This window comes from Hoplias malabaricus, chromosome 3, assembly GCF_029633855.1.
Source record: "Hoplias malabaricus isolate fHopMal1 chromosome 3, fHopMal1.hap1, whole genome shotgun sequence".
NCBI lineage: Eukaryota > Metazoa > Chordata > Actinopteri > Characiformes > Erythrinidae > Hoplias > Hoplias malabaricus.
The window spans coordinates 79685816-79713662 of NC_089802.1; the positions used below are offsets into that span (position 1 = coordinate 79685816).

Below are 27847 nucleotides of genomic sequence, written 5' to 3' on the forward strand. Positions count from 1 at the left end.
GCTTTAACCGCAGTAAATATTCAGAGGTGGACGTCTGAAGACTTAAATTCAAAACCAACAAAATTCAGATTTTTCAGATAATTTCAGTGCAAAGATTCAAAGGTGGTAATATTTCAAAGTCTAATGAGACAGATTTGCTTCCATAGACGTGTCACATTTATCCTCCTGAGACTCTTGACTCCTGTGTAACTCTGTGTTCAAAAACACACTGGGCCAAGTCCGGTTTGTTCTGGACCAGCTGTGATTACTGTCAGAAACCAGATTAGACCCAACTCCGCCAACATTCCTCAGACATCTAAGGTGATATTCTGGGGGATATTCAGGATTCTGGATTTGACAGAACACAGCTGTCTAAAAACACTCGGTGTGTAATTATTTAAAATTCCCTTCTGCTCCGTTCACTCACAGAGGAGTGGGCGGGGCTAACAGTTTTAGCGGTTTTTGAACCTATTTTCATCTTTTATTTCTGTACTTGTTAATATAGCAATACATTGGAAGATATTAAATCTCATGTAATAAACATTATATCAACTCATGAAAGAATATAAAATGATATAAATTGCAGAAAATAAGTAAGTATTGTTTGTATGGCGTGCTGAGTGCAGACTTTCATATCTGCTCCACACCAGTGGCAGAAGTAATTGTAATTAAAAAACACTTTTTATAAAATTTGCCATGCTCGAAACAGCTCTAATATGTTCATGAAGCCCCAGTGTCTGTAAATGGGTAAAAAAACAAAGTGTCTGGGTCCGGTGCTAGGCTTTCTCTCTCTCTGCTCACGGCAGAGAAACGCCATCTGGAGGTTTTTAGACAACGGAGAGACTCCAAACGCTGAAAAGCACCAACCGAGATGAGGATGTTGCTCTATTCCTGCTCCATAGGGGGGTAACACTGACTTATTTTTGCTGTTACAGTTACATTACTTAAGGTGGAACTGACTCTAAATTCAGGAGAGCGCTAACTGCATGAAAGTAAACACAGAGGGAAAGTGCTACAAAACTAAACAGCTCGAGTTACACATGAGTTTCTGTGGGAATTCAAACAGTGAATAAACACTTACAGACAATTTACACTTCAGACACCAACACTGTTGTTTTTCTCCCAAAAACATACCATTCCACCTTAAAAACAGAGATTCTGAACGTGAACAAACCAGAGAGCAGTAGTGTGTTACAGAGTGAGGCACTCGCAATGCATCCTAGTCCACATTCAGCTCATGTGAACTGCAGTGTTCACTGGAAATTACTGGTGCATTATGGGAATTGTAGTGCCCTAAAATGTAAATAGGGAGCCATTTCAGACACAGCTTTATTACATATTCATTATTAATAATAATAATAATAATAATAATACATTTTATTTGTAATGCACTTTACATTTCAAGGAAATCTCAAAGTGCTACAGGAAAATCAGAAGCAATAAAAATCCATTAAGAGCAAGTAAATAAAAACAAGATCAGATAATGAATTTATTTAATTCTCATCTAGTTTCCGTGGTGAAGGTCGTCAACAAATATTTTTCATCACAGTTTTTGGAGAACAAAAGTAACTCCAGTAAAAGTTTGGGGAGCAGTGCCTTAAACAAGGGTCAGAAAGGTCAGGTGTGATGTGAGAGCGCCATCTGCTGATGAGGTTCAAAAACAACACACAAGAAGCTTCACAGTAAGTAACGAGTAGTTTATTTCTTTAAAATAAAATGTTACAGTCACTAGGTAACAACACAGCTTCATAAAACAGGACTGAAACCTGAGGAATAATAAAATATCGGTGCTCTCTCGGCCTCAGACGGCTGAAGAACCACCAGTGACTGAACCAGAGATCTCAGGAATAAAAACAAATACATAAAACAATATTTAATATTTACAGTGAATACAGAGTGTGTTTAGGGTTAACGTTCATTTATGAATACAGTAATTAAACAACTTTTTAACACGTTAATTCACTTATTTTCACTCAAATGTGTAAATCTGAGCTGAGAGACAAGTCCTACATCACAATCACTCATGTGTGCAGTGGAAATAAACAAAAAGGTGTATAGAGAAAGATGAAAGGCCCCTGTGTTAATAATGTGCAGCAGAGGGAAAAAAACTAACTCAACCATATTTCTACCGTCAGCTGACGTCAGGGAAAGACAACGTCTCAACATCTTTTCAACTGACCTGTGCCCACTGGGAAAGATCGAGGAGATGTGGGATCATATTCATGAGGCACAAACAATATAAAGTTGGGACTCAAAATACTTTACAAATGTGTAAATGTCAATCCATAAATAAAACACAAGTCACAAATATGTTTCACTGTTCACAAATGAACACATCCCTATCTGTGTCTCACAGTCTGCAATTTGTACAAATACAGATACATTCATAAACACATGTGTTTGGGTTTCATAGATATATCATACTTTTATGTGAAAGTAAATACATTTGTTTAAATTTACATTGCAAATATTTGTAAAGTCGATTGTTGGCGGTTACCAGAAAACTAACTAAAAAAGCTGTAGCTATGGTCATATGACAGGACTAACACAGAGTAGTGATTATATGAAACCAGCTCTAACACCAATAGAGAAGGAGAAACCTGAAAGTGAGTTGTCTGCTTTTCCCAGAGAAAAAAGGAACAAGCTTACGATCAGGATGATCTTCACAGCCATGTCCTGAGAGAATCACACAAACAACAGGATTTTATTCAGATAAGAGTTTTAAAGCTGCAGTCCATTTTCTACACGGATTCATTTTACGTAATAAGAATCGTAGACCTCTCTCTCGCTCGTCTGGTGCTGGGTCCTTTTGCCCGGTTCGTGGATGCTTTTTTTTCAGGACAATTTTGCCCCTGTTTACCATGAACCTGTTAACCCCTTTATTTTCCCCCATGTCTGTTTTTCTTTCTCCTGTTTCTCTCACGCCTCGAGATGTTCCTGCTGCTCCCGGTGTTGCCCTGACCCTGTGTGTTCTGTACAAGATCCTGGCCTTGTCTCACCTACAGTACCACGCTTGGCCGTGCAGGGATACGGGTTTATCCCAAATTAACTCTGCACCTGTATAAAATAAATAACTGATTGATTGATTGATTACTAAAACTGTTGATATCATAATGAAGTTGCTACTAGTTTTACTACAATTATCACTAGTAATATATATAATTTCATTTTTATTGGTACAAATTACACTGCAGGTATCTAAACTTTAATTCTGACTAGTAATATTTCTAGCTTTAGATTCCAATGATGTTATTCTTACAAGTGAAAGCTGAATGGTAGACATCTAAACATTATATTTTAGTTCTCTGAAAGTTCACACACTGAACACATATTATTACTAGTAAACATTAGTGGTACATTGAATTAGCATTTTACCAGTCAGTATTTTATAGTAAATTACGGTAAAGAGAGTGAATTTACCGTGAATCAATGTCACTGGTCATGAATCTCTTTATGGATGTGTAGGCCTGTGGAATATATGGCGCGACTGTGGTGTGTTTACCTTCTCTGTATCTGTTCAAATACAGGGAGGGACTCTTTCCTAAGAGCATTGGTTCTAAAATACCAGTGTTGTATTTATTTCGTTTTAATATTTTTATTATCTCAGTACCTTATATACTGTATTTGTGGTTCTGATTATTATTTAATATTGAAGTGTATGAAACATGTTACTAAACTATATATAGTTTATTCTATGGAAATGATATAATGAGTCAGGTTTACCACATCAAATACTCCATTATATCCTTGTTTGGTTCTATTTACTGTGTTCATCAATCAACAAAAGTCACAAAAAAACTTTGAGAAAAATTCTCATGAATTAACAGTCGTTTATTTTGAATTCTTACTTTTAAACCTCCTTTATTAAAACCTTATGATCTAATGCCTTATAGATATTATATATTAATATTCTACTGTAGAGCAGCTTACTTCTTAAACAATGAAGCACTGATAGATGCAGCAGGGCAAATGAATGAGGAACAAAATGCATGTCATTTATAATCATTCCCAGGTGATTCCTCCCTTTGTTTTGTTCAGTAAAAAGATGCAGTTTTGTATAAATTAAAAACTCATTTGCAAACAAAAACATTGCACAAACAGTAATAAAATGCAGTGATGTGCAAATGATGTTAACCCTTTATTTAATTTATAATATTACAAAGACATTTAAAATATTAAAATTAGGAAAGTTAGTGATTTTTCTTTCTGCTACAGAAACCTGTCTGTGTTTAATGATAATGTGGTGGACACTGAGGTGGAAATTGAGACACAGCCACAGCTACCAACAAACAAGTAAACTTTATTAAGTGCACTTAGGAGAGAACAACTGCAGAAAAACACTCAGAGGAAATACAAAACTCAACAAATAAATGTATAATAAAATGTAAATGAATACTAGACTGGTTAAAGCATATTCTGGAGGATATTTCAGTTTTGATTTAGTGCAGGGGAATGTGTTACATCATGGCAGTAGTTAGAAATAGGGACAATAGCTGGATGTACGATGTCATCATTAGCGTTTACGATGGTGATGACGGTAGTAATCAGGGCCTCTAAATGGGTTGTAGGAAGGGAGAGGTTGCATGATGGTACTCGGCTTCCCCCAATCAGGTTTTACATGGACGACATGACGACACTGACCACTACTGTGCCTTGCACACGGCGGTGGATGGAGAAGTTAAATAATGATCCAAGGTTGGCACGGCTGAAAGTTCTGAGCAAGTCTAGAAGTCTGTCGATTGTCAAAGTGATTTATTTACGAAATCAGTTATTGGTACACGCACAACAACTCCTGGAAAAAAAGGACACAGAGCTCAGGGTCAGGGGGATTTCAGTCAACATAAAATCACTCTAAAATTAATCTGCTGTAGTTTAAAATCTAGAAGCAGCTTTAATAAAGATAATGGTTCTATATAGAACCCTGAACACTTGAAGAACATTTTGCACGATTAAAGGGTTCTCTGCATCATGAAGGGGTTCTTCAGATTGATGGAGAATGTGCTGTAGATGGTCCTATACACAACCTTTAGGAGAAGTGTTCCATATGGGAGCAAAAAGGGTTCCTCTATTGTTTATAGAACCATTTTCTTTAACAAAGAACCCTTGTAGAACCCATCATTTTTATATATTTGTGTATGAATATATGGGCGTATATTTCTAATGTTTCTCACTCTATGTCTCACAGACGTCACAGCTGTTTCTCAACAGCAAGAATGTGAAGAAGGGACTCGTGTTCTACTGAAGACCCTTCTCACAAACTGCTGCAGTGAATGATGGGAGTTTAAGGTGGTTCTTACTGAACAGTCAGGAACCGATGTGTCTTCATTTTGCAGCGGATCAAAATGACCCTAGTGTTCTTTAACTGTTCTTGGTGTTTGTGTTTCTTCAAAGTCAGAATAAAACATGGGCAAAGGAAGAACCTACACAGAACATGAGAACCCTCAGGAACACACTGAGGAACAGCCCATGTTTCCCAGTGTAGGGGTCAGTTCTGACAGTAGGCGTCCTCATGGTCCTAGAGCACTGGTGTTCCTGAGAGCTGCTGATACTCACTCTTTCTGTGCCACCAGATGATCAGTTTCCGGATTAAGACTGGAACTAGAACTAGAACTAGAACTAGAACTAGAACTCCAAATACAATCAGCGCAGGGTGTGGAGAGGAATGTGGACCACCTGAAAAATCATAAAAACAATCATGAGATTTGATCAAATGTCTCCTTTAGGGCAAAGAGCCCTGACAGAATTTATTTCACAGGAGGAGGTGGGTTAATGTAAATATTCCTAGAGTACCTCAGTGATTTTATTCCCATCCACAAACGTCCACTGTACCATAGGAATAAACCCTGTTATTAATCTCATCCTATAAACCAGTGTTTATTATGTGACAATGAAATAAGACATTTTTACTGAGTTAAAGTGTTTTTAAAAGCAGTAAAAAGCAAAAACCATATTGAAAAGGTGTTTCATGATTAGAAATATCTACAAACACATTTCCAGAAAACGCTGAGACTCAGTGGAAAATGTCAAAAGAAACTAAATGATTTGAAAACAATTTAAACCCTACATTTAATTAATAAAACTGTACAATAGCATTTTAAATTTTGAAACTGAAAAGTTTATAGTTTTTTGAAAAATATTTAAATTTGAAGCCAGCAACACGTACATTTTGCAGCGTTCCAACGTTTTTGTAAAAGGAGATTGTAATAAAATCTAAGACACTATAAAAGACTCACAGTAACTAGACGTACAGAGCTCAGTAAGATGATGTCCGTGGTGTAGATTACAGCTGTGATTTTACTCATTCTTTCTAGATCTCAGGGCCTTACACTCTGCACTATTTTATTTATCAGCGTTCCTGTGATCAGGAAACAGGACTCACAGAGTTAAAACCTCTTTTACAGAACCCTTCTGACCAAGAAATCTGTAAAGCACCCAGCAACACACTGTTACAAACACAGCATTTCATTTCTACCCCCCACCACGGTTTGGGGGTGGATGGGTAGGATGTTTCTAAGGGTCTGTGAGTGAGAGGGGCCCTAAAACATTTTGGAACATTATTAAACTATCATTATTAATGTAATAGTTTATTTAAAGACCTAAAACATCTCATTTTAATTTGCTCCTTCAGCATCTGATTTGATTTACCCCCCCCTGATTTCATGAAATGTTTCGGTCACACTTTAACTGGGTGTGAACTGGAGCGAGAAAGTTCCTCCTTGGGAACTCCACAGTTGTTATAATTGCTGAGGTTCTTTTATTGTATTATTCTTATATTGTTTTGCACTGTATTTACTTTTCCACACCCTGCTGCTAAACAAAAGCACAGATCATCATGCCTTTGCTGGTCTGGTGTTGGTTTAGCTGGTCACCAACAGGATGCCGTTGCTGGTTGTCCAGCAAAACAGTCTCCAGAACATAAACATAGCGTGTACTGATTTTGCTAATGACAAGCCACGCTGGTCTGTGCAGTTATTGATTCAATGACCACTTTGAGCACCACATTGATACCCTCCCACACAGAAACCACCACGGCACTCTGAGTAAAATCAGTGACAGTGCTCAAATATACACCGGCTCTCGGCGCTTCTGGGGTTAAACGTGTCATTAGTCGAGGCTGATGTTATTTACTTGTAGACTTATGAAAAGAAGGGACTTGTCCTACAACCTAGGACACATATTTATGTTGACAAACTTTCTATTAAAAGTTGAATTAAATATTTCTGTATGCCATTGTTTATCATTTTTAGAAACAAAAATTGGCCATAAAAAAATCGGAATCCACCAGTCATACGCTAAAGAAAATAATTCAGTGCTCTAGTAAATAATGAAGTAGTTACATGCATTCGGCAGGTCTACGCTGGCCTCTTCTACCGCGCTGAAACTGCCGTCAAGAACGACACACCTGAAAACCTCCGGTCTCGAGCTGAAGCAGGTGAAGGTCAGTGTGCTGAACATGGAGATCAGTTTGTCTCCTGCCATTGTTTTCTCCAGTTTGGCCTCCTCTGTCCAGTTGGTGTCAGTGTCGTCAAACCAGTGAATGTTTCCTGCTGGATAGATAACGCTAGCGTTGCAGTACAGTTCAGTGCGGCAAAATTTTAATGAGCATGATGCAAAGACAGGCTGGTGGTACTCTGCGGAAACAAAAGAAAAGCACACAATGTTAAAGGAACAGCAGTAATACTGATACCTAGTGGCCTGCAGATGTCAACGATTCTGTTCTAAAGTAGTAAATATGCTGAACTGATGGAACTGAATGAGTAGATAGTGATCTCCTCCAAGTGTGTTGAGTTCCAGTGATACTGATAACAGCAGGGTGGTAGCATGGTGTGATTGGGCCGGCTCTATATTCTTGTTAAGTCTTGAAATATCATCCTTGTGAAACGTCATGTCCGGGTCCAAACCGCTGCTTGATATAGCCAACTTTACAGTGACTTTTCAGACTTCTAGCGCACTATTAAGAAGAAAAAACCGACCAGCAACAAATCTAGCTACTTTCTTTACAAACCTTAGCTACTTTTTACTAGATAATTGATAGTACAACTCGTTTGAACACCGGGACTGACCTTGAGCGGGACACTCATCTCTCTTGGCTCCTGTACTTCCAGACATGGAGCAACGGGAGACACTGCTCTCTCCGTGGTCCCGTGGCTCCCAGAAGCGGAGCACACATTCAACAACAATGATCATAAATATATTAATGAATATTCCTAACATACTCCTAAATTACCCAAAGATATATTTTTAAAATGAACTTTCTGCCCCACAGCCCTTTTAGTACTAGCACTATTATTTTAACTTGCCTTCAACTTCAACACTATACGTTCGAAAGTTTGTAGACAACCTTTATCCCTAGAGAATCCAGTTGTTGGATCAGACACAGATGTTCATCACTATAAAGAAACATTAAATAAAATGGGAAGCAGCTGCACACAAAAGTCTGGGGGGTATAACTGTGTTCTCTGGAGTGATGGAGTTCCTCTGGTGTGTGGAACAGTGGAACTGTGTTTTCTGGAGCGATGGGGTTCCTCTGGTGTGTGGAACAGTGGAACCGTGTTCTCTAGAGCTATGGCGTTCCTCTGGTGTGTGGAACAGTGGAACTGTGTTTTCTGGAGCGATGGGGTTCCTCTGGTGTGTGGAACAGTGGAACCGTGTTCTCTAGAGCTATGGCGTTCCTCTGGTGTGTGGAACAGTGGAACCGTGTTCTCTAGAGCTATGGAGTTCCTCTGGTGTGTGGAACAGTGGAATTGTGTTCTCTGGAGTGATGGAGTTTCTCTGGTGTGTGGAACAGTGGAACTGTGTTCTCTGGAGTGATGGAGTTCCTCTGGTGTGTGGAACAGTGGAACTGTGTTCTCTGGAGCGATGGAGTTTCTCTGGTGTGTGGAACAGCGGAACTGTGTTCTCTGGAGCGATGGGGTTCCTCTGGTGTGTGGAACAGTGGAACTGTGTTCTCTGGAGCGATGGAGTTTCTCTGGTGTGTGGAACAGCGGAACTGTGTTCTCTGGAGCGATGGGGTTCCTCTGGTGTGTGGAACAGTGGAACTGTGTTCTCTGGAGTGATGGAGTTCCTCTGAGGTGTGGAACAGTGGAACCGTGTTCTCTGGATTGATGGGGTTCCTCTGGTGTGTGGAACAGTGGAACTGTGTTCTCTGGAGTGATGGGGTTCCTCTGGTGTGTGGAACAGTGGAACTGTGTTCTCTGGAGTGATGGGGTTCCTCTGGTGTGTGGAACAGTGGAACTGTGTTCTCTGGAGCGATGGAGTTTCTCTGGTGTGTGGAACAGTGGAACTGTGTTCTCTGGAGCGATGGGGTTCCTCTGGTGTGTGGAACAGTGGAACTGTGTTCTCTGGAGTGATGAGTTCCTCTGAGGTGTGGAACAGTGGAACCGTGTTCTCTGGAGTGATGGGGTTCCTCTGGTGTGTGGAACAGTGGAACTGTGTTCTCTGGAGTGATGGGGTTCCTCTGGTGTGTGGAACAGTGGAACTGTGTTCTCTGGAGTGATGGAGTTCCTCTGGTGTGTGGAACAGTGGAACTGTGTTCTCTTTGGGTGAGTTGGAGTGGTGAGTTTGATCCAGAACTAATCCCCAACACCAGCCCCTGACCCTCACTGATGATGATGATGAGGCTGAACTCCATCAGATCCTCACAGCTATGTTCTAACACCTAGAGTAAAGTCCTCCCATTAGAGCAGGGAGTGTTACTGCAGTGAAGAGAGGAACACACTCCTGATTAACGCCCCTCAGTTCAGGACACATTTAGATTTAAGATGGTGTCACTGATTAAGAAATGATTTCTTACAGAGCCCTGCTCTTCAGCCCCAGCCCCACAGAGCTTCATTAACAAGGGCTTTAACTGAAGAAGGGCAGCACTCACCTCTGACACTGAGCCTGAATCTTCTGTCTCTTATCTCACCACGGCTGGTCTGTAGGTCGTAGAGATATACTCCCTCATCAGAGACGTTGGTGTTGGTGAAGAACAGAGACGGATCAGTTCTAGAAGGAAGTTGAACTCGAGTATCTCCTTGAACTTCATTGGCAGTCTTATTGATATATACAAGTGGATCTATCTGCCCTTCCTTTTTAATCTTTGCTTCATAGATGATAGCATCCTCATATCCAGTTGGGATCTTGAAGGAGCAGGGGATCTTTGTGTTATTTCCAATGACTCCAACAACAGGCCGGCACTTCAGGTCCACAGTCTCTGTTTAAATCATATAAAATGTATGTTAAAAGAATCTTTATCTTTAGTGAAAGGTTTATTCCAATCACACAAACTAAAGAAAACAGTCCAGTAACACAGGTGTAATTTTATAAAATGAATTCAGCTCAGAATGAGAAATATAAGACAAAAGAATTCTTGAATTACAATTATGTTATTTTCTTTTTAACACATAACAGAACATTTCACTTTGTTTTAACATTTAAGGACCACTGTGAGGAGGTTTAGGAATCAGAGAAACTCACTCTGAGCGTGTCCCAGAGAAACAGAGAACAGGAGGAGGACCAGGACGATCTTCACAGCCATGTCCTGAGAGAATCACACACACAACAACAGGGTTTTATTCAGAAGAGTGTTTAAAAGTGCAGTCTCTTAATCGTGGTGAATGGTGCATATATATTTTACACATCTGTAACACAGCTGTTCATGATGCAGTGTAATGGATATGGCATCTGTTGGTTTATTTTATGAATTCTTGTAGTGGTCTTATTTCTCATAATTTGTGATTGACACAATCATTCCTCTTGTGACATTCAAATACTCAAATCCATCTGGTTCTTCACTGAAAACCAGTTTATTGTTGTTATATGGTTTAATATCTATGTCAAATCATACCCATTATTCATTTGTAAAAGAGGGCAGTCAATGTCTGGTTCAAGAAAACCATATAAGAAAGTTATGAACGATATGAAACAGAACCATACGAAGGGAATAGTAATTTATGATTAAAACTATTGCATGAAATTGAATACATATAATAACAACTAATGCCAAACTGAGTGCAGTAGGCTCTCACTAACTTCAGTATTTGTTTCTACAACTGTGCATCATTCAGGGTAAGTTCTTTTATTATTTATTTTTTTATTGTCAGGGGGGGATTTAACAGTGCAGCTCCTACAGAAGAGTCATGTCATGCAGTGCCTGCACAGTCATTGTGGGAGAAGCTGATGAGGAAGTGACATGATTGACAGCAGGTTTTTCTAAGCAATGTAGTACTGAGAAAGAAGAGAGAAGCACCAAGGAAAATAACAGAAGTGCAGTTCTGAAGTGCTGCAAGGATGAGAGAATAGAAGCAGTTTCTCAGAGAATCCAGAACAGAGAACGAAGATGTAGAGAAAGCCAGAAAAAAAGAGACGTGAAAGGCAGAAACGGAATGACCGTTTCTGAGATGTGGAGATTAAGCCAAGGGTGAATCCAGTCAGGAAGTTCACCTAAAGGAGCCATAGACTCAAGGCAATAGAAATTCCAGCAGAAGTTTTATTTCTATTTTCTATTAGCAAACTTAGGAAGCTATAGTTTAGTCCAGCGACACTCTATGCCACGCCCAGAGCATGAAGGAGACCTCTGAACCCTGAAAACTATAGCCCTTTTAGAGTTCAAGTTCAAGTTCAAGTTCAAGAAGTTTATTGTCATTTCAGCAGTATACAGTGTTTACAGTACACAGTGAAACGAAATAGCGTTCCTCCAGGACCAAGGTGCTACATAAGACAATACACAACATTAAAGTGCGACTAGTGCAAAGCTAGTGCAACATAAAACAGTGCACACACATTACAGTGCAAAAGATATTGCTAAGAAAATACAAAACAATGTCCATTAGGGTGTATTTGTGCTGTAAAAGGTAACTGGGTGTAACCATGATGTAAACAGGATATGTGTAAACACTACACTCATGTTCAGAGTTTAGGTCATTAATCATAGAGAAATTCCCTCATCTATTAATCTCCCTGCTCCCTCATGTATCGCTGTAATCCATATCATTATATGAATGTATAATCAATATTCATTGTTTGACCTTTAATAAACCAGTTGTGTGATAAAATCAGTCCTCATCTGTTTGTGTGTGTGTACCTTTCTTGTACGAAATTCTCACTTTCTGGTCAGATTCAGTTTCGGAGCCAAGAACACTTTTGTGAATCAATTCAATTCAATTCAGCTTGGCTTTATTGGCATGTTGGCATTGGCTTTATTATTAAATAAAAAAAATAAGACGTTCATTAAGTGTATAATCACCAGTAAGTGTTTACATTCGTATTCATGGTGTTTGGGTTGGGGAATCAGTAGTGTGTGGGTTGTTTGTGTGGGTGTTGATGGAGTGTAAATAATAATAATAACTAATAATAAATAATTAATTTTAGCTAATACCGGTATATTATATGTAATGTCACCCAACAGGATGGCCTCCTTGTCCAAGCTGACATTTGAACATGTAAAGACACTACATATTATTTAAATGACAACCAAATGTGGGTCATGGCACTACACGTGTTCACCAACATATCAACATAAAGTAGAATTCTCTTGGTAATTAAATATCACAGTATTCAAACAGAATAAGACACATGCAGAAAAAAACTATATTTATCAACAAAAGAGGAACCGTATTAATAGAGGTCTGAAAAACTGCAGAGACCAGAAGCCATAAAATATATTAATAATCAGGCAACTAATCAAAGACAAGGGCAAAACAGTGAAAGCAACAAGAAAACAAAGCAGAGTCAAAGGTACAAAAATTACAATACTGGAAAGAAGCTTAGTACACACTGAAAAACACAGGAACAAAACTCAGCATAGTTCACAAAGAAGAGTAAATAGCCAGAGACACAGTTAAAACTCAGGTGATGTACAGTGTATATTCCTCACATAACTGCACGTGTCACAATTTATAATCTGACTGTAATAATACTATTCATTTTTTCATTCAGTCATTATCTGTAACCCTTATCCAGTTCAGGGTCACGGTGGGTCTAGAGCCTACCTGAAATCATTGGGCGCAAGGCGGGAACACACCCTGGAGGGGGCGCCAGTTCTTCACAGAGTGAAACACACACATTCACTCACTCACACCTACGGACACTTTTTTGAGTCGCCAATCCACCTACCAACGTGTGTTTTTGGAGCGTGGGAGGAAACCGGAGCACCCGGAGGAAACCCACGCGGACACGGGGAGGACACACCATCTCTTCACAGACAGTCACCCGGAGCGGGAGTCGAACCGACAACCTCCAGGTCCCTGGAGCTGTGTGACTGCGACACTTACCTGCTGCACCACCGTGCCGCCCTAATTATACTATTGTAGATATATATTTATTTGTGGGTTTAGGAGTGATAATTACTACATTAAATGGCGTCAGACCAAACACAGGATGCCACCATCCACAAGGGTGTAGAATTAGCGTGGATGGAGGTGACATGTCCCCAACCAATGTCCAACGATTACTGAATTGTCCCCAACAATAATTTGATCTCCTCCAAAACAAACAAACAAACAAAACCCCAATCGGTCAAAGTCTCATTAACCTAGAGGTGCAGAAAGGGTTAAATCACGTTCTGTGCTTGAGTCCTACCTCCCTGTAACACAAACTCTGTAGTTTGGTTGTGAGCAGCGCAGAAACTGGAAGGAAAACTTTCCAGTCATAGACGACTATCACTGCAAGACTCAGGTGCATCGTGGGTGCCGATGAAAAGAAGGTGGACAAAATGAACCAAATTTTCTAAGAAACGTGTAAGATTCATAGGTCCCCACCAATGTCAAAAGCAAACTTACGCCCTGAACGTCCACTAACTTATCAACTGACCCACAGCTGTCAATCACCTCAAGGCTACACCCCTTTAAACATCTCCAAGTTTTTATAGACTAAAACATTAATAGTCCAGGTTGAGGAGGGAGTGAATAAAGGCAGAGATTTGAATATGATGAGATTCCATTCGTTTTTAGCTGAGCGAGTTTGATTGTGCGTGTGTGGCAGATTGTGTTTTATTTATTTCCAATTGATACTCATGTAAGGGTAATGTCAAGGGTTAATTGGGGGATGTCACTGTAGCCCTATAAGAAGGGGGAGTAGGAGGACTTAGGGTTTCGTTTGACCTGCTTGGCTCCCCCGCTTTTCCGGTGAACTTGACCCTCCTGGTGTGGTTTGGCGGTGGTGGATTCAGGTACAACTACAATGATTTGTGTGTTTTAATTATTTTAGGTAGGACCACGGGTGTCGGTATATTTTTCCCTATTTGTGTGGGTTTACAGTGTGTGCAGTAACGGGGTGATGTTTGTGTGTATTTAGTAGTGATTGCTGTGGGTGTTGTGCCGTGGTCTGAGGCCTTCATTCAATCTCTGCTTCGCATCGTTGCTGCTCTGTGCTTTGCATCTTCACTATTTTACTGCTTCACAGTTTAACTCCAGGTAGACATGTTCCCTCTCTCTAAGAATATTTCCAGTCGTCTTTTGTATTTACATTCTATATTTCGTTAGAACCGTCACACTGCCAGCTGCTCCTTCTCTTCTATCGGTTGTCGCACCTCTGTGCCGACAGAGATAGATAAACTCCTTTTAAACCGAGTTTAAACATTCTCCTAGCTGCTCCTCCTCTCGTGGTGCTGCTGTTTTCTCCACATCTTGGCAAAGTCGTGCTGCTGCGCTGTTATAGATTCGTATCCCTTGTGGGTCTGTTAAATTGTTTTGTTTGTTTGTTTTTGGTTATTTTCTTTTTTATTGTTTCGTTTTCAAGGTTTATTCTGCGACAGTTGTATTTTTTTGGAAATTGTTGATTTTCTTTGTGTTAAGTTTTCGTTTCTATTTTGTTAGATTATTTGTGTCAATTTTTGGGTTTAGTTAGCGGGTTATATCCCAATTTCGGGCTTGCTCATTTTCTTTTCTTATTATTTTTTTGTCTTATTCTTTAAGTGCATACTATCCTTATTGATTTTCATTTGTTTATTTTGGTTTTTTTGTAATTGGTTATTTCTTGAGTTAGAGTTAACCAGTTAGAGTCCTTCTCTCTCTCTCTCTCTCTCTAGTTGTGGCAGCTGGTTTATGGCACCTTGTTGTCATTTTAAAATATAGTAATTTTGAATGCTCTTTAATTAATGTTGATGTATTAATTTAAAAGATGCAGCTAAAGTCTTTTAGTGTTTTAGGTTAATTTTTGAATATGTACTGAAATAAAATTCTTATTGTGAAAATAAAATTGAGTGTGGACCACGAGCCTCTGTCTCCAACAAACGAACCTGGGTTGCCTGGCTAGTTTTACTAGTCTTATTTCCTGAGGTGAAATTCCTCAGGTGGAGTAGTCGGACTATAATCACAGAGCATTTTTTTATATATATAACCCATTCTGTTAGTGGGTATTATCCCTCTTACGATCATTAGGTGATCATGTGGTGATTTGATGGGTAGGAGGTAGGCCGCGTCACAAACTGGCGTAGTCAGTAGTATTTGTTGTGTTGACAGAGATTTGTGGTTCCTTTTACATGCATTTTTATTAATATTTTTGTCTGTCTTTTTTCTTGAGTGTCTATAGGTGCCGGTGGAGAATGGTGCTTCTGTGGCTGGTACTAGCCCACAAACTCCCTTAGTTAATGAGCCTCCTGCAGTGCCTAGTCCTACTATTGAACGACTGGTAGTCGTTCCTAGAGAGAGGAAATGCCCTTTGTTTAATGGTAAATCTGGCATAGATATAGTTGAGTGGATAGAGGAGGTACAGGTGTGTATGCGTGCTCGACACTTTTCTGTCCTTGATCAAGCTTATTTTATTTTTGATCATTTAGAGGGAGAAGCACGTAGAGAGAGAAAATATCGGAGTAGTATAGAGCGCAGTGATCCCACCAAAATATTTGAGATTTTAAAAGAATTGTATGGTTGTACCTCATCTTATGTCACACTACAGCAGGCCTTTTTCTCTAGACAGCAACAGGAGGGGGAGACATTATTGGAATTTTCATTAGCTTTAATGGCTTTGATAGAGCAGGTGAAAAAATAGGCACCTGCTGGCACCCTTGATGTGGGAATATTGCTCCGAGATCAGTTTGTTGAGCATGTTTTGGATGTTTCCCTTTGTCGGGAACTTAAACAGTTTATTTGTCAGCGGCCTAGTGCTACCTTGTTGGATGTGCGAGAGGAGGCTATGCGCTGGAAGAGAGAGGGTTTACCGGGCGGGGCTAGGGGACGTAGTTTCTCTTTGCCGTTAGTTTATGGGGTGCAGTATGGCGTGCAGGGGAGTTCTCCAACCCCGGTAGTTACCCCTCAAGCATCTGAGTTGGGAGAACTGAGGGAGCTTTTGAAGCATCAGCAGGGTCATATTGATTGGCTGACTCAAGCTTTGATTTCTTTGCAGCAATCGTCGAGACCAAATCGGCCCTCTTTTCCCAGTCGTGTTATATGCCATAAGTGCCAACAGCCAGGCCATTTGTCGAGGGAGTGTGAGGGGGAGCGTGTTAGTTCCCGTACTAGTGTCCCTTCTGGTGCTCCCTTTAATAGGGCCAGGCCCTCCTCTGCTGCAGTTGGAAAACTAAAGCCCACTGAGCTGCAGATCCAAAGCTCAGAGGGAGTATTTTTGGGCTCAGAGATAGATAATGTGCACCGGTTGATGTCATCTTGTCCTACTATTAGTGTCGATTGGGGGAGTAGCTGTGATCTGCTTAGTGGATACTGGGTCCATGGTGTCCACCATAATGGAGAGTTTCTTTTTGCAGCAGTTTCAGCCTTGGGGTCCCGATCGTCTACAGTCCTGCCATTCGAGCTGCCAATGGGCTTGATATCCCCTATATTGGTTACATTGAGCTTGATGTAGTTTTGTGTGGGAAGGTTATCCCTAAGTGTGGTATTCTGGTGGTTAAGGACCCACCTGGGGCATCTTCTTTATCTCCTGGTGTTTTGGGCATGAATGTTATCAGTCGCTGCTACCAGGAGTTGTTTGTGGTGCATGGTTCCTCTTTGTTTAGTTTGCCTTTGGTGTCTCAGGCTCCAGGTCCTGTTTTGGATGCACTGCAACAATGTCACTCATCTGCCCTTCAGGGCTTAATGGATTTCTCTGGCCAGGTCAGGGTTCGTGGTTCCCAAGCGATTCGCGTGCCAGGTGGGGTTATGAAGTTGGTCGCCAGCACTTGTCCAGAGCAGTTCTTTGGTGAGGTGGCGTTGCTAGAGCCCCCTGATTGTGGGTTGCCAGCAGGGTTGCTCGTCTCTTCCTGTTTGTTACCAGTGGTCCGAGGTACTGTTTATTTTCCTGTGGTCAATGTAGGTACCACAGAGGTATTGTTGCATCCTCAGGTCCTTCTAGGCTCTTTGAGCATTGCACATGTAATTAGCTTACCTTTTGGGGTTGAGGAAGAGAGGTTTACTACAGCACCTGTGTCTTCGCAGGCAGCTTCTAATTCTGTAAAGACACAACTGGAATCGCTGGATTTGTCGATGCTGTCAGGAACAGAGTGAGGTTCAATCTTTGTTGCAGAAGTATCAGGCTGTCTTTTCTGCCCATGAGAGTGACTTGGGCTGCACAGATCTCATCTCTCATGATATCCCTTTATTGGATGAAGTCCCTGTTCGGCAGCGCTATCGTCGGGTTCCCCCATCTGAATACGAGGTAGTGAAAGTCCATATTAATCAGTTGCTTGAGGCCCAGATCATACGCGAGAGCAGTAGCCCATGCGCATCTCCAATCTTTCTAGTTAAGAAGGATGGGAGCTTGCATATGTGTGTGGACTATCGCCAGCTAAATAGTAAAACTAGAAAGGATGCTTTCCCTTTGCCTCGGATTGAAGAGAGTTTGGATGCTTTGTCTGGGGCTCATTGGTTTTCTACCTTGGATTTGGACAGTGGCTATAAACAGGTGCCGGTGACTGAAGGGGATAAACCCAAAACAGCTTTTTGTACTCCTTTCGGCCTCTTTGAATGGAATCGTATGCCCTTCGGGCTTTGTAGTGCCCCAAGCACTTTCCAACATCTCATGCAGTGGATGTTTGGTGACCAACAATGTCAGTCCTTACTTTTGTATCTTGATGATATTGTGGTATTTTCCTCTTGTTTCTCAGCATATTCAGCGGTTGGAGGTTGTTCTTGACTGACTCCAGAGGGAAGGGCTAAAGGTTAAATTAGAGAAGTGTGCCTTCTTTCAGCAGGAGGTTGGGTATTTGGGGCATGTCATTTCTGCCAAGGGGGTTTCCACAGACCCTGGTAAGGTTGGGGCAGTGGCGACAGCCTCAAAACGTGTCAGACATGCATTCTTTTTTGGGGTTTGCCAGCTATTATCTGTGTTTTGTGGAGGATTTTGCCCAGTTAGCTGGCCCTCTCCATGGGTTGGTGGCAAAGTTGGCTGGCACCAAGTCTAAAAAGGGGTCTGGTCCATCTGTGGGTGAGGCGTGGACACCTGAATGTGAGCATAGCTTTGAGGCCTTGAAGGCCAAATTGGTTTCCGCCCCAGTGTTGGCCTATGCAGATTTTTCACGTCCCTTTATCCTGGAGGTTGATGCTAGTTATAGTGGTCTAGGTGCTGTCCTTTCTCAGGAACAGGATGGTTGCCTTAGGCCAGTGGCCTATGCCAGCCGTGGCCTGCGCCCGACTGAGGGCAACATGACCAACTATAGTTCCATGAAATTGGAATTTCTGGCTCTCAAGTGGGCCATGACAGAGAAATTTCGGAAATATTTGTTGGGTCACTGGTGTGTTGTCTTTGCTGATAACAATCCTTTGAGCTATCTTCAGACTGCAAAACTGGGGGCTATGGAACACCATTGGGCTGCTCAGTTGGCTTCGTTTGATTTTGAAATTAAGTATCGGTCAGGTCAAAGGGCATCTGCATTCCGATTACTTTCTCGGCAGTATGTTTTGGGGTCTAGTTTGACAGAGCAGGGTTTGCCTGGTACCGCTGTTCCTGCTTCTTTGCAACAGGTGTCGGGTTTGGACAGTAGAGCGCCGGTCACCCAGACCTTAGTTTCAGTGTTCCCCAGTTTCTCTCCATATCTTTGCCAACTTCAGGTGGCAGATTCAGTGTTGAGGGACATCTGGCATTTCTGGAGGGAACAAAGGCAACCCACTCCAGAAGAGAGACGGCTTTCTCGACCAGTGTTGGCCCTGTTGTGCCAATGGAACAATGGGTATTGTTCTGCAGAGTGTTCCGTCCTGAGGTAGGTGAGGAGAACTTGCAGCTTCTCCTACCCTCAGCCCTTAAGGGGGATATTTTGACCTCACTACACCAGGAGCATGGCCATCAAAGTGTAGAGCGGACTTCTGAACTGGTGAGGGAGCACTGTTATTGGCCTGGAATGGCTTCAGATGTTAAACAGTGGTGTCAAGAATGCGAGCGCTGCCAAGTGGCTGAAGATTCTGGGTCAGGACCTCATAGTTTCATAGGGCATTTGATGGCCTCTAGACCTAATGAGATTGTGGCCATAGATTTTACTATATTAGAGCCTGCAGCAAATGGTCTGGAGAATGTATTGGTTATGACTGATGTATTCAGTAAGTACACAGTGGCAGTCCCAACTCGGGATCAGCGGGCAACTACAGTGGGGCAGGTTCTCTTGGCCGAATGGTTTTATAAATTTGGGATACCCAGTCGGATTCACTCTGACCAAGGTAGGAGTTTTGAGAACTCTGTTATCCAGTAGGTTTGTAGTTTATATGGGGTGGAGAAGTCCTGGACTACCCCATACCACCCAGCTGGAAATGGGCAGTGTGAGCGGTTCAATAGGACTCTTCACAATTTTTTGCGCACCTTTCCTGTCGCAAGGAAGCGGAATTGGCCTTCTTGTTTACCCCTGTCCTGTTTTGCTATAATACTACTTCCCATCAGTGTACGGGCGAGTCGCCCTTTTTAATGTTTGGGAGAGAAGCTAGACTCCCGGTGGATTTCCTCCTTGGCAGAGTGTCTGAGCCAATGTCAGGAGAGGTACATGATTGGGTGTTGGAGCATCAGGCCCAACTTAAGGTTGCCTTCGATGGTGCCTGGGAGAAATTGTTGCAGGCAGCTGGACGTCAAAAGGAACGTCATGATCAGAAGGTGCGTGAGGCACCTCTGCAGGTGGGTCAGTTGGTGTACCTGAGGGATAATAGCTGGAGAGGATGGCATAAAATTCAAGATATTTGGAGTTCTGTTGTCTATCAGGTGTTGAAGGCACCGGTTGGGTAGGTGGCTGTGTATACCATAGCACCTCTGGAAAACTTGCAGCAGGTAAAACATGTACACCGGAGCATGTTAAAGGCCAGGTTGCGTCCGGTGCCTCTTCCTTCCCCTTCCAGTGGGTCTTCCCCTGCTCCAGTTGTAGTGGAGGGTGATTTGGTTAGCGATGATGACCTCTGTGTGTAGGTCTCTAAGGTTCCTCATGCTGTTTTAGTTAGCCCTAGTGGGTCCTCGGCAGGTCCCGTGCCGAATATTGATATTGAGGTGGAGTCCACTGGGGAATATTTGGTGGCGTGCCCAGGTTGGACCAAGCTTTAGGGGTGATAAGCTCTCGCCCAGTGGCTTCATGCTCAGGGGAGCAACCTAGTTCCAGTTCGGGGGATTTGCGGCGTACTACACGTATTACAGCTGGACAGCACCCTAACGTTCATCACCTCCCCAGATCTGCTGGTCCACTGTGTATGGGTTCTAATAATTTGTAAGAGTGGTGTCTGGTGAGTAGTTTGCTCTTTTTAGGCCATGGGACTAACATTCAGCACTGTTATTGTGTCTCAGGTAGGCATGTTCCTCTCTCTAAGAATATTTCCAGTGGTCTTTTGTATTTACATTCTATATTTCGTTAGAACCGTCACACTGCCAGATGCTCCTTCTCTTCTATCGGTTGTCGCACCTCCGTGCCGACAGAGATAGATAAACTCCTTTTAAACTGAGTTTAAACATTCTCCTAGTTGCTCCACCTCTCGTGGTGCTGCTGTTTTCTCCACATCTTGGCAAAGTCGTGCTGCTGCGCTGTTATAGATTCGTATCCCTTGCAGGTCTGTTAAATCGTTTTGTTTGTTTGTTTTTGGTTATTTTCTTTTTTATTGTTTAATTTTCAAGGCGCAGTTTCTGCGACACTTGTATTTTTTTGGAAATTGTTGATTTTCTTTGGGTTAAGTTTTTGTTTCTATTGTTTATTTGTGTCAATTTTTGGGTTTAGTTAGCGGGTTATATCCCAATTTCGGGCTTGCTCATTTTCTTTTCTTGTTATTTCTTTTCTTTAAGTGTATACTATCCTTATTGATTTTCATTTGTTTATTTTGGTTTTTTTGTAATTGGTTATTTCTTGAGTTTGTCAATTTGTTTTTTTTTTTTTTTGTTAGAGTCCTTCTCTCTCTCTCTCTAGTTGTGGCAGCTAGTTTATGGCACCTTGTTGTCATTTTAAAATATAGTAATTTTGAATGCTCTTTAATGAATGTTGATGTATTAATTTAAAAGCTGCAGCTAAAGTCTTTTAGTGTTTTAGGTTAATGTTTGAATGTGTACTGAAATAAAATTCTCTCTGTCTTCAACAAACGACCCTGGGTTGCCTGGCTAGTTTTACTAGTCTTATTTCCTGAGGTGAAATTCCTCAGGTGGCGTAGTCGGACTATAATCACAGTATTTATTTTTTACATATATAACCCATTCTGTTAGTGGGTATTATCCCTCTTATGATCATTAGGGTGTGGTGATTTAATGGCTAGGAGGTAGGCCGGCGTCACACGTGCACATAGCTGCAGCCAAATTCACATTTCATTCTCAAGTATTGAATAAAATCCAGTTGACCTGCTATGGTCTTAAGTTATCAATTACCACATGAAAATAAAATAAATCATATCAGGGCTCTTATGGACAGAAGCTTCCACCCATGAAAATTTCATAAAATCATGCAATGTCTAATACCTAAGCTTTCATTTGACATTTCACTCAAGTTCATGGAGCATTGTGTGACAATATTTTACAATTTGGGGATTTATGACTCTAATTTTTGTAAGAAGGACACATCATTACACACATAATAACCTGTGCACACCATGCATGTTTTTTAGTTTTATTTATTTTTAAATATTCATTCTTGAAAAAAGACTGACGGAGGTGGACGCACACGCTAAAACACAGCAACTTTATTTACAACCAAAATATAACTAAACAAAGAGATACAGACTCGGGCAAAAGATAAAATGATGAACAGACACAAGGAACAGCGGAGACAGACGACTACGGAGGAAAACAACAGTGGAAACAACAACAGTGAAGAACAACAGAAACAGACAGACTTGGAAGGAATACAGAGGTGAAATGTCCGACAAGAGGAAGTGAGACAAGGGGACTTAAATACACACAAGGACACTTCTAATAATGAAGGGGCAGGATTACAAACACTGACAAGGAGGAGAAATGAAGGCGGGACATAGGCGGAGACATGGACAATAACAAACAGAGCCATGTCAATTACCTACTGATTTTGCGTTCCTTCGCAAATACATTGTGGGCTCCGTAGTACTGTGCTTGCTGGTGATTATGTGCTTGCTGTGCGTGTCAGGTGAACTATGGAGCAGCTCGTTGAATTTTACTTTGATCTTGGACTGAAATATAAAGACATAGCATCTCTTCTGAGCAGAAAACATGGTTGTGTTATTGGGGGGCACCAACTGAAACGTTTGTTGCTGTGTTGTTAACTGCTATGAAATGAGGATGAGAGAATTTAAAGTGCAGCGCATGGACAAAGGTGACGTGAACAGCACAGAGACACAGACACTGAACAGTTTCCAAACAGTGGCAGAGAAAGGGGAGTGAACACCTGAATAAATGTGTAGCTATTGGTAGTGTATTGGAGTAATGTGTGTAAAAGTTAGTTCAGGCAGACAATGGTATCCTGCTTTTACTGCAGCTTTAAAAGAAAAGAAATAAAAAACAGAATTCCCAGATAAAACAAAATGCATGGTGTAGCGATTGGCTCTAGCTCCACAGCCGTGTCTGGAGCCACGTCTCTGTAAAAATCAGTCCGCCGCATGCCCTGAGATCTCTGTGTTGAGCCACTCCCTTACACACCCTCCATCTTCTGATTGAATGACCAGATTTTTGCAAGAGACTTTGCTTGGTAAAAGTTTTTCCTTAAGATTAGTTTTACCCCTACCACAGTGCGCCATCCACACTTTTCACGAAGCCGCCGTCTCATACACCTGTTACTATGTTGATACATGGAACTACCGCATTCTGACTAGCACTTTCAGGATGCTACTGAACGTATATAAACTTGTTCCCAACATCCTCTGATGTTAGGCACTTCCTTACAGATGTATGAACGATTCGCACTGGCAACGAACCTGTGTGTTATTAGAGATAAATAAATACATATATAATATCTGTTTCAAGTGGCTGGATTTCCCTGGAAATTGCAGTGTCCTGATGTGTTGACTGAGCCACAAAGACAATTGTGTATCATAAAACATTTGCAAAGGAGCGCAATGTATTTGCGAGAGAACGGAAAACGTTTTGCGAGGGAACGCAAAATCAATAGTATTTTCAACAATAGATATAATTTTATCAGGTGCACCAAAACATTTACATATGATACAATATTTTGTTAGACTGACAATTTTTTTCCCACACAGGTATCCAACATGGAGTATGTTCATGTTCCCAGAGATTTAACTTTGAAATATAAATGTTGTGGGGAACACTAATGCAAGTATTTATTTTATTATATTGTAGAATTAGTAATAATATTTTAAAACGTGTAAGTGGCAGTCAGATTATGAAAGCATAGATGTTTTGAGTCAATACTGTCCATCCTCCAGCACACCTTGCATATGTCACTCAAGCAAAAGCTAGAAAATGTGCCACTTTTCAATGTTGCAGAGATCTGAAGGTTTCAGTAATTTTTTCAACAGATGCATCAACAGCATTGTCACCAAATGCCCAGTGCCGGTGGCAAGTGAACCAACATCATATAAGTATTATTGTTTCTTTTAAATTCTGAAAATATTATATACAATATTTATAATATTATTATAACATTTATAATATAATACTAGATTTATATTAGTTTTTTACTGTAAGACCATTATTAATATTCTTTTATCTAATATGGTTTCCTTATTCTAGTTTATTTGCGCTACACTATTCTCTTTATTGATATAATTTATTGGAATATTATAATGAAGCTTTCATCTATTGTGTTCTGCTTTGTTTTTACAGTTGTCTGATGAGGTTGATGGAATCCATACTCTAACAGTGAATAAACTTCACCAGTTCAGTGATGGATTTACAGCTGTACACATCGCCACATTGACGTTGAGATGAGAGAGGACTTCAGAGAAGCTTGCAGGTTGTTATTTGACCTAACTAATAATTTAACAATTATTGCATCAACGTGGCCTCTGTGCTTTCATTCATTCATGTATTCATTCATTGTCTTTAACTGCTTGTCCAGTTCAAGGTTGTAGTGGGTACCAAATATTTACATACTACCTGGAGTCACTCTGTGGAAGGTGGGAACACACCCTAGACAGGGCACTAGTCCTTCACAGGGCACCACACACCCACACATTCACTCACGCACTCACACTAATGACACATTTGAGTAGCCAATCCACCTGCCAATGTGTGTTTGGATCATGGGAGGAAACAGGAGCACACAGAGGAAACCCATACAGACACAGTAAGAAAACACCAAACTCCCGAGGGGGGCACCAATGTAAATTAACAGGTTATAGGTATGGGATCATTATTAAAGCATTTTTCTTCATGATGTATAGGCATTGACTTCAAGAATAAACTTGTTTTTCTTGACTTACAACTCTGACCCCCTCATTAAGTATGATAAAGTACACTGTTGCCACACCAACTGAAATAGTCAATGGAAAGTCAGTATTATGTCTTAGTGTGTCATGCCAAGTCTATTTCTGTTTTTCTGTAGGGTGAACCTACAACATTATATCTGATAATTCAGCTGAAAGATCAGAACTGGGAAACTGGTGTTTCCAGAGGAAGCCAGAGTGTGGTGAAAGCTGAGTTGAGGTTTGCTGTCATAGTGCAGTAGATGAGGCCTTCTTCACAAACTCCTGTATGTATCACGACTTCAAAATTGAATACCCTGCACACCTGAAAACACCATGACAATTCTCCAGAGATGCATTTTAAACATGGAGTTGCAGAGTGTGACTCGAGTGATCGACCTCCTGTACTAAACCTTTCATGCCTCTACTGAACCAATGCACACAATTCCTGCATAGAAAGTTTACCTTTGCCAAACTCAAACAACACATTGGCCTGTGCGTGGACATGTACAGTATAACCTGTGGTGTATGACTGCCAGTACACTATTCAAGTTTCATTCTAACAGAAGATGTGTACTGAAAACACAAGCAATAATTTTCCTTCCACTGTCATATTTTTATTAATTAAATGTATTGGTTTAAACAGATAAAAAAAGGTCAAATTTAATGTACATTTTCAAATGTCAGTTTTGCGTATTTCCTCTTCAGGTGGATTTTATTAATTTAAAAATTCCTATATTTTTGATTTTGCCTTTTTACTTAAGTAATTGTTTTGTACACTTGATTATGGAAGCTTATCAGTATTACAATTAAAATTAAAATGTAATTTGCAAAATGGCAATAAAATCCTAAGATTGAATTTTAATTTCCCTTTTGTACATGCGTTTGATCTCAAAATTACAATTCAATAATTCCATTTACATTTGCAATTTCATAGACTTCTATTGGAATTTATGTTTTTTAACTGAAGCTACATTGTGCATGTTTACAACTAAATAAACAGCACAGAAAGTCATTATGAATATTTGTGTGAATAATTCTGATACACTTCAGTCATCACAGGGTCCAAAATGGTTTGTCACTAGGGTGGTGTATATAAAGCCAATGTTAATGATACGTTTTAGCCCCTTATGGTCCCAAGTACATTAACTAAAAACATGAGTACATAAAAGAACTTACACTGAAAGGTACTGTATTGAACCTAAAAGGGGTACAGCCCCAGTGACATTTTTGTTCAAATCTGTACTTCATTTTCTTAGTATGTGAAGTTCTGTTTCATTTACATGTGTAATCAAATACAGAATATTACATTTTTTATATTTTCATTAAATATATATATTTTAAATACATTTCTACGTGTAATTGTGTGCCATATTTGAGTCACATATTTTGGGCTAATTACAAAAATTTGCAAATATGTTTATAAATATATTGCTTTTACCTATGGGTGTAATGTTTTTTCCAGCCAGGATTGTGAACTGACAGGAACAATTAAATACTAAAAGAAGTGATACATGATGGAAACTATTAGAGAAATAATGGATAAACTATTAGGAACCATTAAGTGCTAATGGGTTACATGAGGTAAACTATTAGATGTAGACACCACTAAAAACCAGTCTGAACCATTAAATTCTTAATGGAACCTACTGTACTTTGAAAATACATGTGTAATGTGACTCTGTTAGTCGTCTTTTCAAAGTTTATGTTTAGATGTCTTTTCAACTTTAATTCAATGTTTATTGAATGACATTTAGGTTCGTGATTTCAACGTTGAAATAACGGCTTTAAAAGGACGTCTTTAATGTGACTTTGTTAGTCGATTTTGAGTTTTATTTATTTGTTATAGAGTTATGTGCGTAAAGCGAGAGTAAAGTGTGACAGCGCTGTTACTCACAGAGAAAGAGGAAGAGCTGGTCCTCGGACTGAAGAGCAGACTGTGAGTAGTGCTGTGGTTGTGGTCTGAAGGAAAAAGGGAATGCATCATGCGAGCTCCAAGTCGACACTCAGTTAGTCCTCTCCGCGCGGCTCATTCAGAAGTATTAATACGTCATCATTAATTATGGCCCGCTTGTTTGTGATTTGAGTGGCAAAGACCAACTCATTCATGCCAGAGGGCAATGGTATTTTACCCTGTTAAAAAATGTAAATGCAGTTCTAAGCAATACTTAAATATTTTAATTGTACTTCAACATGGACAATTTCCAAAGATTTAGTGCTACTTTAAATGTGTTATTATCATTGTTATTGAAGGTAAAACATCATTGTTTTGTTGAATAAAGAATAACCAGTCATCTTGCACGGTTATTCCCACCATTTCCAAAAGTACATGTGCTCACTCCAAAGCCTCCCATTCCCAAGTTTAACATGATATTATCTTATATTTTGATTACAAATATAATGTTGTGTAAATATAATGTTACAGTCTGGTTTACCATTAATGGTTTGTTAGCATTGCTTACCAGAGCTAGTGATTCATTTCCTGGAGTGACTACAAACTTTGGAGAAGTGAGACAATGCCTTTTTACACATTTATATTAAAACTGCATCATTTAGAAAAAACACACACATACTGTTTTGTTTTAAGGTCCTTTAGAAGACACATTAAATGGAGTGTCTGGACTTTAACGCCCAGAGAATCCATTTTAGGAGAGTCCACAGGGAACATTCAAAAACACGTAAAACCGTAAAACTCCTCCCATACAGCTGTTTAATCTGTGCCAAACGTTAACACACGCCAAAGATGATGCTTTACCTGCTCCTGAATATCCCTTTCAGTGTCTGCACATAGACTTTACACATGTGCTTGTTGTCAGTTGAAGTACTTGCTAGTGATTGTAGACAGGTTTTTCCAAGTGAACAGAGCTTTTCTCTGTTCTAAGGAAGATGCCCGTACTGTGGATTAAATCCTAGCCAAAGAGATGATACAGAGGTACAGTGTGACTTTGGTAATAGACTCAGACCAGGACCCTGTTTAACTCAGAAACTATGCACCTACCTGTTTACTGACAGGAAGCTTCACAGCCCTTCCCTTCCTCAGTTATCTTCCTCAGTTATGTATAAGAGTGAACCCTCTGATGATTTCAAAATAGCGTTTGTGTTTCAGTTCCTCAGAGAGAAATACTGATAAAGCTGTATGTCACAAAGCTGTATAAAAGAATGTCACAACACTTCATTTACAG

General features: G+C 40.3%; 1 protein-coding gene across 4 annotated transcripts; it reads right to left on the reverse strand.

Moving 5' to 3' along the window:
* Positions 1 to 4120: 4120 nt before the first annotated feature.
* On the reverse strand, positions 4121 to 27771 carry LOC136692152 (uncharacterized). Of its 4 annotated transcripts, XM_066665308.1 has the most exons (7): positions 27421 to 27511; positions 26563 to 26627; positions 10438 to 10501; positions 9848 to 10174; positions 7317 to 7610; positions 5533 to 5652; positions 4121 to 4771 (listed from the first exon to the last, which is right to left on the reverse strand). In XM_066665308.1, the coding sequence occupies exons 3-7, from the start codon at positions 10496 to 10498 to the stop codon at positions 4722 to 4724; spliced, it is 852 nt and encodes a 283-aa protein (XP_066521405.1). In that variant the 5' UTR covers positions 10499 to 10501; positions 26563 to 26627; positions 27421 to 27511; the 3' UTR covers positions 4121 to 4721. The 4 variants fall into 4 exon arrangements, with proteins under 4 accessions (XP_066521405.1, XP_066521407.1, XP_066521406.1 ...); XM_066665310.1 differs by lacking the exons at positions 26563 to 26627; positions 27421 to 27511 and adding an exon at positions 27664 to 27771; XM_066665309.1 differs by lacking the exon at positions 26563 to 26627 and having other exon boundaries at positions 27421 to 27534.
* Between the last annotated feature and the right edge of the window lie 76 nt (positions 27772 to 27847).

Coding starts and splice junctions, on each gene's coding strand:
- LOC136692152 (XM_066665306.1), bottom strand. CDS start 26,652: ATGATGCATTCCCTTTTTCCTTCAGACCACAACCACAGCACTACTCAC. Junction 7,611..9,847: donor ATTCAGGCTCAGTGTCAGAG/GTGAGTGCTGCC, acceptor TTGTTTCCGCAG/AGTACCACCAGCCTGTCTTT. Junction 5,653..7,316: donor CGTAGACCTGCCGAATGCAT/GTAACTACTTCA, acceptor ATGATTTTTCAG/GTGGTCCACATTCCTCTCCA.